Source organism: Somniosus microcephalus, chromosome 29 (assembly GCF_052327205.1).
Source record: "Somniosus microcephalus isolate GS21.2 chromosome 29, FLI_Smic_1.0, whole genome shotgun sequence".
NCBI lineage: Eukaryota > Metazoa > Chordata > Chondrichthyes > Squaliformes > Somniosidae > Somniosus > Somniosus microcephalus.
The window spans coordinates 38092287-38110545 of NC_141015.1; the positions used below are offsets into that span (position 1 = coordinate 38092287).

The window sequence follows — 18259 nt, forward strand, 5'->3', positions numbered from 1 at the left end:
TTATCCAATTCCCTTTTGAAAGTCACGATTGAGTCTGCCTCTTTCAAGCAGTGCATTCCAGATCCTAACTGCTCGCTGCGTAAAAAAGTTTTTCCTCATGTCGCCTTTGGTTCTTCTACCAATCACCTTAAATCTGTGTCCTCTGGTTCTCCACCCTTCTGCCAAAGGGAACAGTTTCTCTCTCTCTACTCTGTCTAGACCCCTCATGATTTTGAACACCTCTATCAAATCTCCTCTCAACTTTCTCTGCTCTAAGAAGAAAAACCCCAGCTTCTCCAGTCTATCCATGTAGCTGAAGTCCCTCATTCCTGGAATCATTCTCGTAAATCATTTCTGCACCTTCTCCAAGGCCTTCACATCCTTCCTAACGTGCGATGCCCAGAATTGGACACAATACTCCAGTTGAGGCCGAACCAGTGTTTTTATAAAGGTTCATCATAACTTCCTTGCTTTTGTACTCTATGCCTCTATTAATGAAGCCCAGGATCCCGTATGCTTTTTTAACCTGCCACCTTCAACGATTTGTTCACATATACCCCCAGGTCTCTCCGTTCACGCACCCCCTTTAGAATTGTACCACATTGCCCTCATCAACCCTCTCTGTTACCGACAGAATCCAATTTGTATCCTTTCTGGCACATTGGCCATGATAGTTTGTACAGCAATGAGCCATCCCTATGCCTAGTAATCAGGGCTAAATCTCTGCTTGGTTCCAAAGTTGCTGTTGGTTTTGCTCACTGTGATAGCACATTTCTGTAGAACAGAAAGCAGCAGGGTGCAAATTCCATTGATTTTATTTTGTTTGAAAGTGCTGACTGGGTGCCATACCTTTTAGAACTGTGCTTATCAGGAGATACTGTTTGTACAGCAGGTGCCAACAGTACCGTCCGTACAGCAGCTCTGCATTAGGTACAGGAATGCTTCAAAACTACTAAAGACAAGATCTGAAATGAGTACAGTCGGTTCCTCTGGGGAGGGGCATATCTCGCCCTTAGGCAGCCATTTTCAAACATCGCAACTCACCAAGCCTTCTTCGACAGCAGCTCCCGAACCCGCGACCTCTTCCACCTTGAAGGACAAGGGCAGCAGGCAAATGGGAACCCCATCACCTCCCAAGTTCTCCAAGTCACACACCATCCTGACTTGGAAGTATATCGGCCGTTCCTTCATCATCGCTGGGTCAAAATCCTGGAACTCCCTCCCTAACAGCACTGTTGAAACATATAAGATTGTGAAGGGGTTGGATCGGGTGGGTGCGGGGAGGATGTTCCCGATGATGGGTGAAACTAGAACTAGGGGGCATAGTCTTAGAATAAGGGGCTGCTCTTTCAAAACTGAGATGAGGAGGAACTACTTCACTCAGAGGGTGGTAGGTCCATGGAATATGCTGCCCCAAAAAGCTGTAGAAGCTACATCATTACATAAATTTAAAACAGAAATAGACAGTTTCCTAGAAGTAAAGGGAATTAAGGGTTACGGGGAGCGGGCAGGAATTTGGACATGAGTCTAGGTTCGGATCAGACATGGCCCTGTGGGTAGCGGAGTGGGCCCAGGGGCCGTGTAGCCTGATCCTGCTCCTATTTCGTGTGTCTAATTCTGTTAGATTCAGGAGATGGTTCTGTGCTAGTAGATTGGCGGTTAGGATCAGATCAGCCATGATCTTATTGAATGGCGGAGCAGGCTCGAGGGGACGATTGGCCTACTCCTGCTCCTATTTCTTATGTTCTTATGTGGGAGTACCTTCGCCACACGGACTGCAGTGGTTCAAGAAGGTGACTCACCACCACCTTCTCAAGGGCAACTAGGGATAGGCAATAAATGCCGGCCTTGCCTGCGACGCCCATATCCCGAGAATTAATTTTTTTTTAAATGTTTTTTTTAAACGGGATGGTTCCCCAATGGGCCTTGTTACAGAATGATAGGGCACAGTTCTCCACACACACACACACAGGTCCTGATTTCAGTTGTGTTGAAACACTGAGAAAATGGGTTACCCAGAACTGTCCTCATGCAGCTCCTTGTGTCCAGTCAAAAAGCAGCCCTAAGGTAAGGCTGGGAAAATATCAATACAGATTCCACACATGGAAACCCGCAGCAGTTAACATGCACATAATGTCCGTTTACAATGTTGGGGCAGGAGAGGAAGGCAGGGCCACAAAGTCCCACCTTGGCTACTGCATGAGACAGAGGGGAGGGGGAAAGGAATTGGGTTCCAAGTCAAAGAGTTCAAGACTGCTGGCCTTGTGACGGTATAAGCGATCCCGATCCCTATCTAGATTCTGAGTGCTATTTGTTCAAGGCTTCCTAATGCAATAGTGTTGATTCTTTTTTCTTGCAAACTGTGGTCTCAGCACTTTACCACCCCTTTGTACTTTGCCTGTTTTGTCAGTCAATTCCTCTTAATCACAGCCTGAGCCAGAGTGCAATGCTAACATCAACCAGCCTGGGCATAGCAATTGCATGGGGCGTGTCCACATTGAAGCGGCAAGAAGGATCTGCTTCAGCATCTAGCAATGATGTAATTTGGCATCCAATATCACTTGACAACTTCCCTCTGGTTATTGTGGTGAAGATTTAAGAAAATAATGTCCAAACTTAATTTACAAATTAAGACACTGCCATGATCATTTTTTTTTTTTACTTGTTCCTGGAATGTGGGCATCGCTGGCAAGGCTGGCATTTATTGCCCATCCCTAGTTGCCCTCGAGAAGGTGGTGGTGAGCCGCCTTCTTGAACCGCTGCAGTCCGTGTGGTGAAGGTGCTCCCACCGTGCTGTTGGGGAGGGAGTTCCAGGATATTGACCCAACAACAATGAAGGAACGGCGACATATTTCCATGTCAGGATGGTGTGTGACTTGGAGGTGAGGGTGTTCCCATGCGCCTGCTGCCCTTGACCTTCTAGGTGGTAGCGGTCGTGGGTTTGGGAGGAGCTGTCGAATATATAGACTTCACTCCAGGGAAGTGCTTCAATGACACTATGTTCATTAGGATACCCAGAAATTGGCGTCCATCCAGGACCAATGAGATCCTGGTTTCCAGCCACCCGAGGCAAGAGTAATGAGCCAACTCAAACATTTCCTATCACCGGCATCTGTGGACCAATATTTGAGTCAGTCCCACATTACTTTACAGAAATTCCCTCATTGTAAGGTTACATATGGAATGGAAAAGAAAGAAAGACTTACATTTCTATAGCGCCTTTCACAACCTCAGGATGTCCCAAAGTGCTTTACAGCCAATGAAGTACTTTTTGGAGTGTAGTCACTGTTGTAATGTAGGAAACGCGGCAGCCAATTTGCGCACAGCAAGCTCCCACAAACAGCAATGTGATAATGACCAGATAATCTGTTTTAGTGATGTTGGTTGAGGGATAAATATTGGCCCCAGGACACCGGGGAGAACACCAGCTCTTTAATAATGGGTTTCAATGAGCAAAGTGGAGGAAGATAACAATAACTATCCTATCTCCTGTGCGACGGGAAAGCTGTGCTTCATGGAAGCTCTGCTGCAATTGTGTGGAATATTGTCAAATGCCTGTCTTCCTTCGGGGGGGTGGGGGGGGGTGGTGGTAAGCTGGGTGTCCGGCATCAAGTTGACTCCAAATGACACAGCCAGTGGTGGGAGATTGATATAGAGCTGGTCCTCTGTGGCGGGGGGATGGGACGGGATGGAGGAGAGAAGCGGGTGGGGGGACAGACGACGAGGTGGGGGGGGGGGAACCTCAAGCTTTGGCTCTTGTCAACCTATACCTAACTTCTCTGGGGAGTGTTGGGCAAACAGAAACTTTATACTTTCTGTGGATCTGTGTTTGGTTTGGAGACACCAGCATGGTGATGTTTGGGAAGACCAAAGTCATTGTTTTTGATCCCCACCACAAACTCCATCCCTCTCCCTAACATCTGTCTGAGGCTAAACCAGACTGTTCGCAACCTTGGTGTCATATTTGACCCTGAAATTAGCTTCCGACCACATATCTGCGGAATAGCTAAGACCGCTTATTTCCACCTCTATGACATCGCCCGTCTCCGCCCTTGCCTCAGCTCATCCACTGCTGAAACCCTCATCCATGCCTTTGTTACCTCTAGACTTGACTATTCCAACGCACTCCTGGCCGGCCCCTCACGTTCTACCCTACGTAAACTTGAGGTCATCCAAAACTCGGCTGCCCGTGTCCTAATTCGCACCAAGTCCCGTTCGCCCATCACCCCTGTGCTCGCTGACCTACATTGGCTCCCGGTTAAGCAACGCCTCGATTTCAAAATTCTCACCCTTGTTTTCAAATCCCTCCATGGCCTCGCCCCTCCCTATCTTTGTAATCTCCTCCAGCCCCACAACCCCCAGAGATATCTGCGCTCCTCTAATTCTGCCCTCTTGAGCATCCCCAATTTTAATCGCTCCGCCATTGGTGGCCGCGCCCTCTGTGCCTAGGCCCGAAGCGCTGGAATTCCCTCCCTAAACCTCTCTGCCTCGCTACCTCTCTTTCCTCCTTTAAGACGCTCCATAAAACCTACCTCTTTGACCAAGCTTTTGGCCATCTGCCCTAATTTCTCCTTATGTGGCTCGGTGTCAAATTTTTTGTCTTAAAATACTCTTGTGCAGCGCCTTGGGACGTTTTACTACATTAAAGGTGCTATATAAATATAAGTTGTTGTTGTTTCCCTGCCTGTCACACACCCAGCTAATCCAAACAGAAATTCAGGCACTCCCTGATGCGACCTTGTCCTTTAAGGACTGCACAGTGGAATCATTGTATTTTATACATTCATACTTTGGAATTTTGAAGTAACTTTGCCCCATGTTGCAACACAATGCTCAGGGTGATTAATATTTAGAAGTTTGGACACATTATGAGATAGGAGCCTGCCTAGGCGTCGATTAAACGAGCCAAGGTGTCTAAGTTGAGACCGAGTTCCATCCAAACCTCCACTCAGTCTGACCTTTAGACTATCATAGCAGTGAGCTCATCCCAGATAAAAAGGTGAAGGTTAAAAGTCCAGCTTGGAGAGTGACCAGAAAGAGCCTGTGCTGTGGTGTGGAACATACGTGGTTTGTTAAGGGCTTTGCATCCGCTTCGCCTCAATCGTCTTCCACCCACCCCCCCCCCCCGCCCCCTTTGTTTAACCAGCGTTGGCAGCCATGAGAGAAGGGGTTGTGGTTGTTCTGTGCCTGGCCCTCACCGTGGCGCATTCTGAGGAAGTCAACGACGTCACCCCCTCAGGCCAAAACGAGTCGACCACCAGCTTAGACTGGGGCATCGGGTCCATCCGAGACAGCTTCGAGACCGTAAACGGATACTTCGACTCATTCCTGGAGCTCCTCGGTGGCAGAAACGGAGTGTGTCAGTACAAGTGCCGCTATGGTAAGTGTGAGGCAGAGGAATCAGGTAGCAATACGCCCTGTGCGTCGCTACGGGTGAGAAAGCGCAAGGAAAGGCGGGGGGGGGGGGTGAAGGAGGATTTGGAGAATGATAGAATAGGAACAGAAAGCCAGAAGCAGAACTCGGGAGGAGAAACCTACCCAAATAAAACAGGGATGAGACACAGGGGCAACAGAAGGAAAAGCCCAACAACCAACAAGAGCGACAGAATGATCTGCACTGATCTGGGACTTACTGTGGTTTAGAGAAAGATAATTGAACAGAATAATTAGAGAACCAAACGAATGCAACTCACTCTGTGTGGGCTCCGCATTCTATTTCTAGTTTGGGATTTCTCTTTGTTTTCTACTGAATCCTTGTGATTTGTGATTGTTGGATTAATTATCAACCAGCCTTAAAAGGCTTTCATGTATGTTTGAGGGTTAAAGAACGCAAGGGTGAGGTGAACCAAACAAGAGTTGGAAAATGTTACAAATTCACTAACAAAATGTGATTATAGAAGGTAGAGTAAGATATCACTTGAGAAGTAGATAATAGTCTTAGCAAATGGAACGCAGTGTGTGCGTGTGAATGTTTGTGTGTGTACACGTGAGCATAAAATGTGTTTGCATGTGTCTGTGTTTAGGACTTGTGTACGTGTCTGTACATCTGTGTTTGCAACTGTGCACGTGTGAGTGTTTGTGTCTATGTGAGTGTACCGCCTGTATATGTGCGTTTGATTTGCGTGTGTGCATCAGTGTGGACTCCGTGCAGCACTTGAGGGAGTGCTTCATTTTTAGAGGCACTGTCCTTTCACTCAGAGGGTGGGGAACCTGTGGAATTCTCTACCACAGAAGGCTGTGGAGGCCAAGTCACTGAATATATTTAAGATGGAGATAGATAGATTTCTAGACACAAAAGGCGTCAAGGGGTATGGGGAGAGAGAGGGAATATGGTATTGAGATAGAGGATCAGCCATGATCATATTGAATGACGGAGCAGGCTTGAAGGGTCGAATGGCCGACTCCTGCTCCTATTTTTCTATGTTTCAGAGGCATTGGCCTCTTCTGGTGATTCAGGTGGATGTTAAGGATCCCATGGCACTATTGGAAAAAGAGGGAGCTCTTCCAGTAATCTGGCCAACATTCCTCCCTCAATCAAAATCAGATTAACGGATCATTCATCTCAATGCTTTATACAGAATGGCTGCTGCATTCGCCTACGTAAATACAGTCGCAGTATTTTAAAGTCCATATTTGTGTGAAGTATTTTGATGTGATAAGGAGGCTACATAAATGGAAGCCTTTCTTAGTTTCTTTTCTATTTTGTAGACAGATATTGTCTCCTGGTTCGGCCTCCCACTTTCCAACCTCCATAAACTCCAGCTCATCCAACACTTCGCTGCTGCCCCGTGTCCTAACTCGCACCAAGTCCCGTTCGCCCATCACTCCCTGTGCTCGCTGACCTACATTGGCTCCCGGTCCGTCAACGCCTCAATTTAAAAATTCTCATCCTTGTTTTGAAATCCCTCCATGGCCTCGCACCCCCCACCGCCTCCCTATCTCTGTAATCTCCTTCAGCCCTACAACCCTTCGAGATCTCCGCGCTCTTCCAATTCTGGCCTCATGCGCTGCCCCGATTTTCAAAGCTCCACCATTGGCGGCCGTGCCTTCAGCTGCCTGGGCCCTAAGCTCTGGAATTCCCTCCCTAAACCTCTCCGCCTCACTCTCCTCCTTTAAGACGCTGCTTAAAACCGACCTCTTTGACCAAGCTTTTGGTCATCTGCACTAATATCTTATGTGGCTCGGTGTCAAATTTTGTTTGATAATCACCCCTGTGAAGTGCCTTGGGACATTTTACTACATTAAAGGCGCTGTATAAATGCAAGTTGTTGTTGTTGTTGAATGAGGAGGAAGGTCAAATGGATTTTTGAGAAATTTGGACTGAACTACAAGGGTGAAAAGATGACCCCGTTGTTTAAACAGTACCAGTCACTCTGTTCTCTCCCTGTCTAGGGAAGGCACCTCTACCAAGACCTGACTACAAAGCTCCAGAGCCAAATGGCTGTAGCTCCTCCTTCCTTGGACTCAAGGTACCAGACACTGTATGTACGACAAACACAGCCTCCATTTTATATTAATCACCTTGCAATAATTATTCACAACTTTATCTGTCACATAATCTAGGCAGACACCCCAGTGCAGTACTGAGGGAGCGCTGCACTGTCAGAGGCGCCGTCTTTCGGGTGAGACGTTTGTAATGGCCCAGAAATTCGGGTCGGGGGCTTCCCGCGGGTGCAAGCTTCCGGCCTGCACTTACCTAGCGCGTCGGCCGTTGAGCTGTGGGCCCCCGTGGGATTCCGATCCTGGGCCTGCTCCAACTGCCGGCGCGCAGTGCTTGCGTATCCCAGGGGCACAGTTAGTTCGATGCGTCTCCAGGGATCACATGGGCCATGGGGAGCCAATGGTAGCAGGGAATGCCCATTCATAAAATTGACAGGAAGAGCTGGCAAAACCATAAATACCATAAGCCCCAAAACATCACTAAAACTTCAAATACATTTTTTTTTTAAATCACATTTTTAAAATAGCTATAAATTATATAAAATAACTTTTAAACAATAATTTACATTTTTGAAAATATTAATTACATTTTCTAACAGGGCTAAAAATAAACTTACCTTTAAAGTATCTAAAAATAATAAACCTGTGGAAAAATGTTTTAATTTTAATTAATTCACCACTTACCTTGTTAAAAGCAGGCGTTGCGCCTACTTTTTATGTGTGTAACTCCTGGAGACTTACCCTCCCAGAAAAACCTGGAAAAAAAACATGAGTTCGATGCGCACGCGCTGCCTCTCCGGCGCACGTGTTCGACCTCTGAACCCCTTTCAAGGGAACGGAAGTTCCGGTTTCCTGCGCATGCGCGAAACCGGCACTTTCGTTGTGCCTACGTGTGAGTACCCAGCGCGTACTCACCCGTGGGGACCCGAAGCTCTGGGCCTATGGTCCCACCTTTCCCAGCATTACATGTACCACATAACAAAAACTCCTGGATTTTTTCTCTTAAATCAACTACAAATCCAGTTTAAAGAAGTAGGTACCACCACTCTGTTTCCCCACTTGATACAACCTTGTTCACAAGACAATTCAGTCTGATGGTTATGGAATGGTTTCAATTCTGTGTCCAGACACTGATCGGTCCATCCATTCAAGGTGTTTTCATACACTCTTTTCAGTACCGAGTCCTTTTGAGTCTCACTTGCAATCTCAGTTGCATTCACGGGAAAGTCTTTGTCAACTGCAGCGAGCGTGAAAATCTCACCTTCACTCCCAACACGAGTCCTCATGTGGCAACCTGGACAAGGCATCTGCGATTGCGTTTTGCTTGAAGTGCGATATTCAATCGTGTAATCATATTGTGGCAACAACACTGCCCAACGTTGCATTCTTGATGCGGCCATTGCAGGGATGGTAGATTAGGAGCGGTATGTGATCGGTTATCAGGGTAAACTTTCTGCCGATCAGGAACTGTTGGAATTTCTTGATTCCAAACACTATGGTGAGTGCTTCCTTTTCAGTTTGCGCGTAGTTTCTTTCGCTCTTTGTGAGGGTTCGCGATGTGAACGCGATTGGTTTCTCTTGGCCGTCATCCATTACGTGGCTTCTGACAGCTCCCACACCGTAGCTAGAAGCATCACATGCTAACTTAAGCTCACGCTCTGTGTTGTAGTGCACAAGTAGAGCATCGCTAGAGAGACTTCCCTTACAAGCGTCGTAAGCTTCCTGTTGTGCTTTTGTCCACTTCCATTGGACATCCTTCTCGAGGAGCTCGTGCAATGGAGCTAACATGGTCGCTAACTCAGGTAAGAAACATGCGTAGTACTGGACCATTCCAAGGAAAGATCTTAACTAGACACGTTCTGTGGCTTTGGAGCATTGATGACAGCATCAACCTTTCCCTTCGCTGATTGCAAGCCATTTGCATCAACTTTCAGACCAAGGTACACAACCTCAGGCTGCACAAAAGCACATTTGCTCCTTTTCAATTTGACATTGTGGGAATTCAACCTTTGAAGCACTAAATCTAACACTTCTAGATTTTCTTCCTCACTGCTTGTTACGATCAGCACATCATCTTGATTGCATAAGCAATTTGGAACTCCTTGCAAAATCTTATCCATCGTAGCCTGGAGGATTTTGGGGCAGGACTTTACACCATACAGCAGCTTGGTGTGTGAGTACAGTCCCTTGTGTGTGCTGATGGTGAGATACTGTTGACTCTCCTTGTCAACATTCAGCCGAGTGTAAGCGTGCGATAGGTCAAGCTTAGAGAAAACCTTTGACCCAGAGAGTGCTGCATACAAATCTTGTGATGTAGGTAACGGGTACTGCTCATCGTCAACTGCTTGGTTGATAGTAACTTTGTAGTCACCGCACAAGCGTACAGTTTTATCTGCTTTGGGCACGATCACAATCGGGGTAGCCCATTCACTTTTGTCAGTTTTTACTAGCACTCCGTTCTCTCTGTTTCTCTAGCTCTTCCTCCACCTGACTTTTCAATGCATAGGGGACCGGCCTTGTCTTACAATAGACAGGCTTCACGTTGGACTTGATGCGGATATGCGCGTCATACCCAGTGATGCCCTCAGAACTGTCTCTGAACGTGCTTTCGTACTTGTTCAACATTGTGTCGAGTCGCTTCTTTGAAGCATCTACACTGAAGATGTTTTTCCAGTCTAGTTTTAACTTTCTCAACGAGTCTTTGCCCATGAGGGTTGGCCTGTTGCAGCTCACTACAATAATAGGCAGCTTCACTGACTGGCCATTGTGCTGAAATGTACATTCCATTTGTCCACATGTCTCTAGGATTTCTCCGGAGTAGGTTTTTAACTCTACGGTACTCTTTGTAAATGGTATTTGATTAAACTTACTCTCATATGTGTCCTTACTCATGATAGAGCAGTCCGCCGCTGTGTCGATACACGTATCAATATATTGGTCATTGATCAAAATTTTTGTACGACAGTCTTTCTCTCGACTGCTAGTTTTGCCGCTAGTGGCATAGTTACTGTGGATGCCTAGTTCTTAAACATCAGGTGTGTTCACTTCAATATTATGAACTACTCCTTTTTGTTGTCGCGGCTTTGCATTGCCACTAGAATGGTTCTTACTTCCTGCTTTAGATCTAGCTCTGCAAGCTGTTGAAATATGGCCTTGCTTCTGGCAGTGAAAACACTTCACGTTTCTGTATGGGCAGGACTGTGGTGAGTGATTTCCATTGCAGCGATAACAATTCACTGAACTGCTCTCACCGACATGCTTTTGACTCGGTCTCACAGCTTTAGGTTTGGCGGTGGCTTTGTGACTGTAGACCTCAGCTGCACTAGTCACTTGAGTTGGACGGAGCTTCCTGGCATTCTTAGACGCCATCTCCATAGATAGGGCAATTTTGCATGCTGTGTCAAACGTTAGGTTTGGAGTGTTCAGTAACTTGGACTGTGTGCGCTCATCCACCAGTCCACACACAAACTTATCTCGCAACGCACGATCCAACAAAGTGCCGCAGTTACAATGCAAAGACAGGTTTTTAAGAGCTACAGTGTACTCACTGATGGTTTCACTTTGTTTTTGGTTTCTGGTACCAATCTTACAGCTCTCTGCTGTTTCTAATGGCTTTGGGTCAAAATGGACCTCGAGTTTCTCGACAATGTCTTTAAACAACGCATCCTTCTCTTCCCCTGGCGCGAGTAGGTTTGTCAACGTTCTGTGGACATCTGGCCCGATCTCTGTTAGAAAAATTGCATTTTTTACGTTCACGAATTACTTTATTTTGAGCTTGAACATTCTCATCTGCACCTTCAGTCTCAATAATGTTATTGGCCTTAAAAAACATCTCAATCCGCTCAATGTAAGAACTGAATGGTTTGCGAGCTTGGTCATACATGCTGAGACTTCCGATGAATCCCGTAGGTGTGGCCATGATTGTCCCGATCCCGTCGAACAGTGACTCAGCACGCTACCTGTGAGAATCAACGCCGCTGTTGCCGTGTATACATACACGCAAAGGTGAAGCACAGACGATTCTGCATGAACAGTAAAACATCGCAAAAATTCAGTTTAGGTGTCACAAATTCACCTTAAACTATTCCACTCGCAGGTTGACCACTGTATCCTTCCATGACCCCTAAAAATAGCTTTGGGATCCCATTCTCGGCACCAAAAATGTAATATACTGTAAGTGGGTGGAACAAATGAAGGACAGAGACATGAGTTGCTAGTTCATGGGCTTGCTTTACTAGGCCAGAGCGAACTGAGCATGCTCATACTAAACCATGTGACAAAACATTATAACGTTAAACTGAGGCAACGTTTGCCCTCTCAGGCGGATCCAAAAGATTCCACAGCACTATTTAGAAAAAGTGCAGGGGGAGTTCTCCCCGGTGTCCTGGGCCAATATCTATCCCTCAACCAACATCACCAAAACAGATTATCTGGTCATTTATTGCTCTGTGGGATCTTGCAGTGCACAAGTTGGCTGCCGCATTTCCCTACATTACAACAATGACTACACTTCAAGAGTACTTCATTGGCTGTGAAGCACTTTGGGACGTGGAAGGTGCTATATAAATACAGGTTATCTCTTGTTGTATAGACCGGTGGTGGTGGGTGGGTGGGGATGGGAAGAAGTGTTTAGACACGATGCCCCAGCTATCATGGTGTGGGGGGGCAGGCTCGATGCACCAGCTGGTCTTTTCCTGCCCATCACTTTCGTACGGTCGCAGTCAGACTGACCAGGTAGGACACAAGGAGTGGCGTGGGTGCATGCAATTGTTTCACCGGCGGAGATACCCATCTTTGTGACTGACCATGCTCTAGTGAGAACAACTGACACGGTCTAGTGATGTGGTCTACCAACATTATCATTGCTAAGATTCAAGCGCCCTCACGGGATGTTGAATTCCACCAGCTGTGGGGAGGCCGAGCAGGATTTGGCGTCAGACTCTTAAAGCTGCCCCTGCAATTATTTTCCTTCTATTTTCAGCTCGATTTGGGAATCCCAGCCATGACCAAGTGCTGCAACCAGCTCGACCTTTGCTATGACACGTGTGGAGCCAACAAGTACCGGTGTGATGCCAAGTTCCGTTGGTGCCTCTACGGAATCTGCTCCGATCTCAAGAAGAGCTTGGGCTTCGTGTCAAAGGTTGAAGGTCAGTATTTTACTTGGAAAGATACCAGCAAAAGAAATCTCAGCATTTTGCATTAGAGACACATGGGGCTGGATTTTCATTCAGAAGTCGGGAAGGAGGCGGGACTACAACTTTCGGGTTTTAGTCCCGCCTCCATCGAGATGCAGCCAATCCACGCGATTTTCCCTTGATTGACCTTGTTGAGCCCGCTGGGCAGGCTCAGCAGGCCAATTAAGGGCCACCCGGCAACAGGTGACGTCACAGACTGAAATTTCATCTGTCAAGACATGTTGACAGATGAAATATCAGTGTTTCACAGCTGTTTGAAGCTGTCAAACACTGACAGTCTTACTTCTAACCGGAGTCCTTCTACGCAGACTCAGTTAGAAATCTCGCCGGCACTGAAAGCTGCAGGCTGTCACTTTTGACAGTTCGCGGCCATTCTGCTTTCTGTGCCGGCTGAATGATGGACTCCCGAAGCCTAGAGGAAGGAAGGCTGTAAAGGTAAGTACAGATAATTTAAACTTCTTCACACACTTTAGACACACCAAACACACTTACCTTTGCACTCATGCACCCATCACTCACCTGAACACCGACCCCTCCAAGTCCTTCAACCTGACGGCCCGCCTGCTCTAACCTGGCGTGGTTTGGAGTCGTCGGGAATCCCACACGACACCCTTCAAAATAGGGATTAGGCTAAAAACTGCCTGTTAACTACCTGTTAACAGGCAGTTAATTGGCACGAATCTCTTCCCGCCTGGGGTCAGCGGGTCGGGTACCCACCTCCTTTGAAACTTACGTGGAGGCGGGTTTTGGGCGGGATGTGTCGGGACCCCCGAATTTGGGATTTTTGCTCCCCGCACGCCTAAAAGCCCGCCTCACGGCACACTGAAAATCGGCCCTCTGGATGCTTATGGGAAGTATTGCATGTGGAGTTAGAGGCCAGAGGGATACAAAACGCACAATATTTGGAATAAAATACTGGAAATGCACAACAGGTCCATCAGTATCTGAAGGGATAACGGTTTGAGTGTAGACCTTTCTCTGCTTCTATTTCAGAATTCCAGCATTTGCAGTTTTCTGTTTTTATTTCTCTTTCTCTTTCTAGCCGTGGCTCAGTGGGCAGCACTCTCGCCTCCAAGTCAGAAGGTTGTGGGTTCAAGTCCCACTCCAGAGACTTGAGCACAAAATCTAGGCTGACACTCCCAGTGCAGTGCTGAGGGAGCGCCGCACTGTCGGAGGTGCCGTCTTTTGGATGAGACGTTAAACCGAGGCTCCGTCTGCTCTCTCAGGTGGACGTAAAAGATCCTGCGGCACTATTCGAAGAAGAGCAGGGGGAGTTCTCCCCGGTGTCCTGGCCAATATTTGTCCCTCAACCAACATCACTAAAAGACAGATTATCACATTGCTGTTTGTGGAATCTTCTTGTGCGCAAATTGGCTGCCGGGTTTCCCTACATTACAACAGCAACTACATTTCAAAAGTACTTCATTGGCTGTAAAGTGCGTTGGGACATCATGAGGTTGTGAAAGGCGGTATATAAATGGATGCTCTTTCTTTCTTCTAGTCTGTGAAGCCATGGCGGATACCATGTTCAATGCAGTCTGGACCCTGGGTTGCAAGCCTTTCATGAACAGCCAAAGGGCAGCATGCTTGTGCAGTGAGGAGGAAAGAGACGAGCTTTGAAGATAAAGACTGCTCGACCCCGTACGTGCGTGCCTCTACATACAATATGACTCTCCCTCTCTGTGACTACACATCATGACTTTCCCTGTACGTAACTCCTCCGACTGGTGCCTGTATATACAACACTGGAGCTACCTGCTGGCAAAGTAAATTATTTATTTCATGGTCTTTTCATAGAATGATACAGCACAGAAGGAGGCCATTCGGTCCATCGTGTTTGTGCTGGATTTATAATTTATAATAATTTCATGTTGATTCATGAGAAACAATTACTACCTACTGCCATTTTTTTTGGAAGTTTTAAGTGATCAATATGGCCACTGAAGAATATTTAGTATTTTACACAAACACTGTCCCTCCCCTTCTGATATTTTCTCCTTTTCCCCCTCATCTGTGTCTTACAGTGTCATGCACCATCCCTAGCCCAGAGTGTGGGCGTAACCTGTTCCCTGGTCACCACCCCTGCCATCCTAATGCCATTGACCAATATCTACAGGAGGTTATCCCAGAAGTGACCCTCAGTCTAATTCTCCCTGATGCCATGGCTATGTTTGGGGAACTTGGTGTATGAAGAACACTGACAAATCCACACTCGCCCGCCTCATGGGACAGTGAGTTGTTTCCAATGTGTCGTGCCACTCACCCACCCACCTCAGCCTTCTCAACATGGTAGCCTAGTACTGTAACAACAACATTAACCTGCATTATATAGTGTCGTTAATGTAGTCAAACGTCCCAAAGTGCTTCACAGGAGCGATTATCAAACAAAATTTGACACCGAGCCACATAAGGAGATATTAGGTCAGCTGGCCAAAAGCTTGGTCAAAGAGGCAGGTTTTAAGGAACATCTTAAAGGCGAGAGAGAAGTGCAGAGGTTCAGGGAGGAAATTCCAGAGATTAGGGCCTGGATAATCAATATAATTCACCACAGAGCTGTCAATACTGACACACTAACCTATGTACCTATTCCTATAAGAACATAAGAAATAGGAGCAGGAGTAGGCCATACGGCCCTTCGAACCTGCTCCGCCATTCAATAAGATCATGGCTGATCATCGACCTCAACACCACTTTCCCGCCCGATCTCCATATCCCTTGATTCCCCTAGAGTCCAGAAATCTATCTATGTTCCATTTCTATTCTCATGACGGAGATGATAGGCTGGAGGCTTGTACATGGACCACTCCCAGAGTGGCTCCAGTCAGCTGACACAAGCCAACATCAATGTTTCAGCCAATTGCTGTGCAGCAGTGGTATTCAAACTTTTCCGTGTGTGTGTGTGGGGGTGCGGCTCCTATGCAAATAGCACTGCAGTCCCGGGGATGTCTTGTCCTGATTGCTGATAGACACGGTCAGCTACCCAAAGGAGAAACCTGCTATCGGTGCAGAAGCTGTAGTTTTATCAGCGTACAGCGACAGAAATAAGAAGCTCGCAAGTCAATAAATACAGAAAAATATAAAAGATGGAATTCTCGCAATGCTACGCTCACAGTGCCCAGAATGTCTGGCCTCAGAAATCTGATGATCTTGTTTCAGAACCTCCTAGGGTCTGTGGAGCTCAGTTTGCTTATTATCACATCCCATCTGCAAAATTTGGCCACAGGAAACGAGCTTCTTTCACTGAGTTCAACCACAGAACGCAGACACTATGGGCTCGATTTTGTCAATGGGGAGCTTTTGGAGGCAGGACTCCCACTTTTTGGGTTGTAGTCCCGCCTCCATCGACTTGTGGACAACCCACGCTATTTACCCTTGATTGACCTTGTTAAGCCCGCCCAGCGGGTTCAGCAGGCCAACTAAGGGACACCTGGTTACTGGCGACATCAGCGATTGACATTTCATCTGTCAAGAACTTTTGACAGATGAAAAATCAGCGTTTGACAGCTCTGTGAAGCTGTCAAACACTGACAATCTGTCTTCTAACTTGAGTCCTTCTACTCAGACTCAGTTAGAGATCTCTCCAGACCAGAAAGCAGAGGCTGCAGCTTTTGACAGTTCAGCGGCCATTCTGCTTTCTGTGCCGGTGAACTGAGAGACTCCCAAGAACTGAAGGAAGGAAGCCTGCAGGAGAAAGTAAAGGTAAGTAAAACTTATTAAAACATTTTACACTTACCTCACACACTTACCTCTGCACACATGCACCCATCACTCACCTGCACACTGGACATCTCAACCCCTCCAACCCGCCGGTCTGCCTCTCTAGCTTGGCGTGGTTCGGAGCCGTCAGACAGCCCACACTTCAGGGCTAAAAATAGGGATTAGGCAAAAAACTGCCTGTTAACTACCTGTTAACAGGCAGTTAATTGGCACTAATCCCCTTCCCGCCTCGGGGAGGCGGCTCCCAGCACAGGTCAGGTACCCGCCTCCTGGGACATTGGCACGGAGGTGGGTTGGGGGCGGGATGGGTTCCTACCCCCCCGATTCTGCAATTTTCCCACCACTCCTGCCTCCACTCCCGCCTCCTCGGGGCTTGGAAAATCAAGTCCTATGTGCCTCACAAATCATCTTCCCTGTTGCGTGCACAGTTGACTGGTCACCATGGTTCCTCTTCCATTTCAGGCCCCCTCTTCATGTGAAGTGGTTTCTTTTGGACTTGTAGCACAAACCAAAAATATTTGAATGGAGAGGGGTGGGGGAGGAGGGAATCTTTTGTATTATGAACAAAATTGTACCAAACCAAATGTTTTTTTATTTAAATAAATCTTTGCAAATGTGACTGAGCACAATGCTGTGACAGGAATAAACTTGAAGTGGGGGCAATGCACCTATACAGCACTGAAACCATTCTGTTCGTACATTTCTGATACGCTGGTATATACCTACCCAATGGTGGTGTTGGGAGTGAGTGTGTGTGCGTGAGCATGAGTGTGCGTGCAAGTGTGTGAGAGCGTGCGCAAGTGTACGTGAGTGTGTGAGCATGTGAGTGTGTGTATGAGTGTGCGTGCAAGTGTGTGAGGGCGTGCGCAAGTGTACGTGAGTGTGTGAGCATGTGTGTGTGTGCGCGCAAGTGTGTGAGCGTGCGCAAGTGTACGTGTGTGTGTGCGTGCAAGTGTGAGCGTGCGCAAGTGTACGTGAGTGTGTGAGCATGAGTGTGTGTATGAGTGTGCGTGCAAGTGTGTGAGAGCGTGCGCAAGTGTACGTGAGTGTGTGCGTGTGTGAGATCCATTCCATACATGAAGTTGCTATATAAAACCACGTGTTACACACAAATCACAAGATCGACGCCACAAAGACTTCCTGCTGTGACCGTGTGAGTGGAAATATCATCTGAACTTCAAGCACTACCTGGGGTACATTCTGACCATCAAACACTAGTAATTATTGGTAGAAATAAAAGGTAGGAATGACAATGGGTGCCTGTGTTAAATAGTGCAGCGAGGGCGTCGATCCAGGTTAAGTGTTTGCACAAGGACAGAACTGATGGTCATTTGAACCCTACCAAGAAAAAACACGATTGTTACGGAGGTGGAAGTAGGTGGTTGTGGTGATATAGAGGATATGGGGTCGGAATCTCAGCTCAGGGTCAAGTAGAGCACTCAGATTGCGAACAGCCTGGTTCAGCCTGAGACATTGGGCAGGGAGAGAGATGGAATCAGTAGGTAAGGAACAGAGTTTTGTGGCAGGGGGCCATAGCCAATGGCTTCGATCTTCCCGCTGTTTAATCGGAGGAAATTTCGGCTCGTCCAGGACTGAATGTCGGACAAGCAGTCTGGCAACAGAGGCGCGGAGGAGGGGTTGATAGGGGTGGTGGCGAGGTAGAGTTGGGTCTCGTCGGCGTACACGTGGAACCTGATATCATGTCTTCGGATGATGTTGCCGAGGAGCAGCATGCAGATGAGAAATAGAAGGGGGGCCAAGGATAGATCTTTGGGGGACTCCAGAGGTAACGGTGCAGAGGCGGGAAGAGAAGCCATTGCAAGAGATTCTCTGGCTACAACTAGATAGGTAAGAGTGGAACCAGGCGACCACCGGTTAGGGACCAGGAAAGGAGGTTGGGTGGTCAGCAGTTTAGTGGGAATCAGGTC

At 47.3% G+C, this 18259-nt stretch overlaps 1 protein-coding gene across 2 annotated transcripts; it reads left to right on the plus strand.

Moving 5' to 3' along the window:
• Window positions 1–4876: 4876 nt before the first annotated feature.
• Window positions 4877–17009, plus strand: pla2g12b (phospholipase A2, group XIIB). 2 transcript variants are annotated; one of them, XM_085970639.1, is made up of 4 exons: window positions 4877–5359; window positions 7372–7448; window positions 12401–12566; window positions 14116–17009. In XM_085970639.1, exons 1-4 carry the CDS (start codon window positions 5137–5139, stop codon window positions 14232–14234), a joined length of 585 nt encoding a protein of 194 aa, XP_085826765.1. In that variant the 5' UTR covers window positions 4877–5136; the 3' UTR covers window positions 14235–17009. The 2 variants fall into 2 exon arrangements, with proteins under 2 accessions (XP_085826765.1, XP_085826764.1); XM_085970638.1 differs by having other exon boundaries at window positions 4878–5359; window positions 7372–7460.
• The last annotated feature ends 1250 nt before the right edge of the window (window positions 17010–18259 follow it).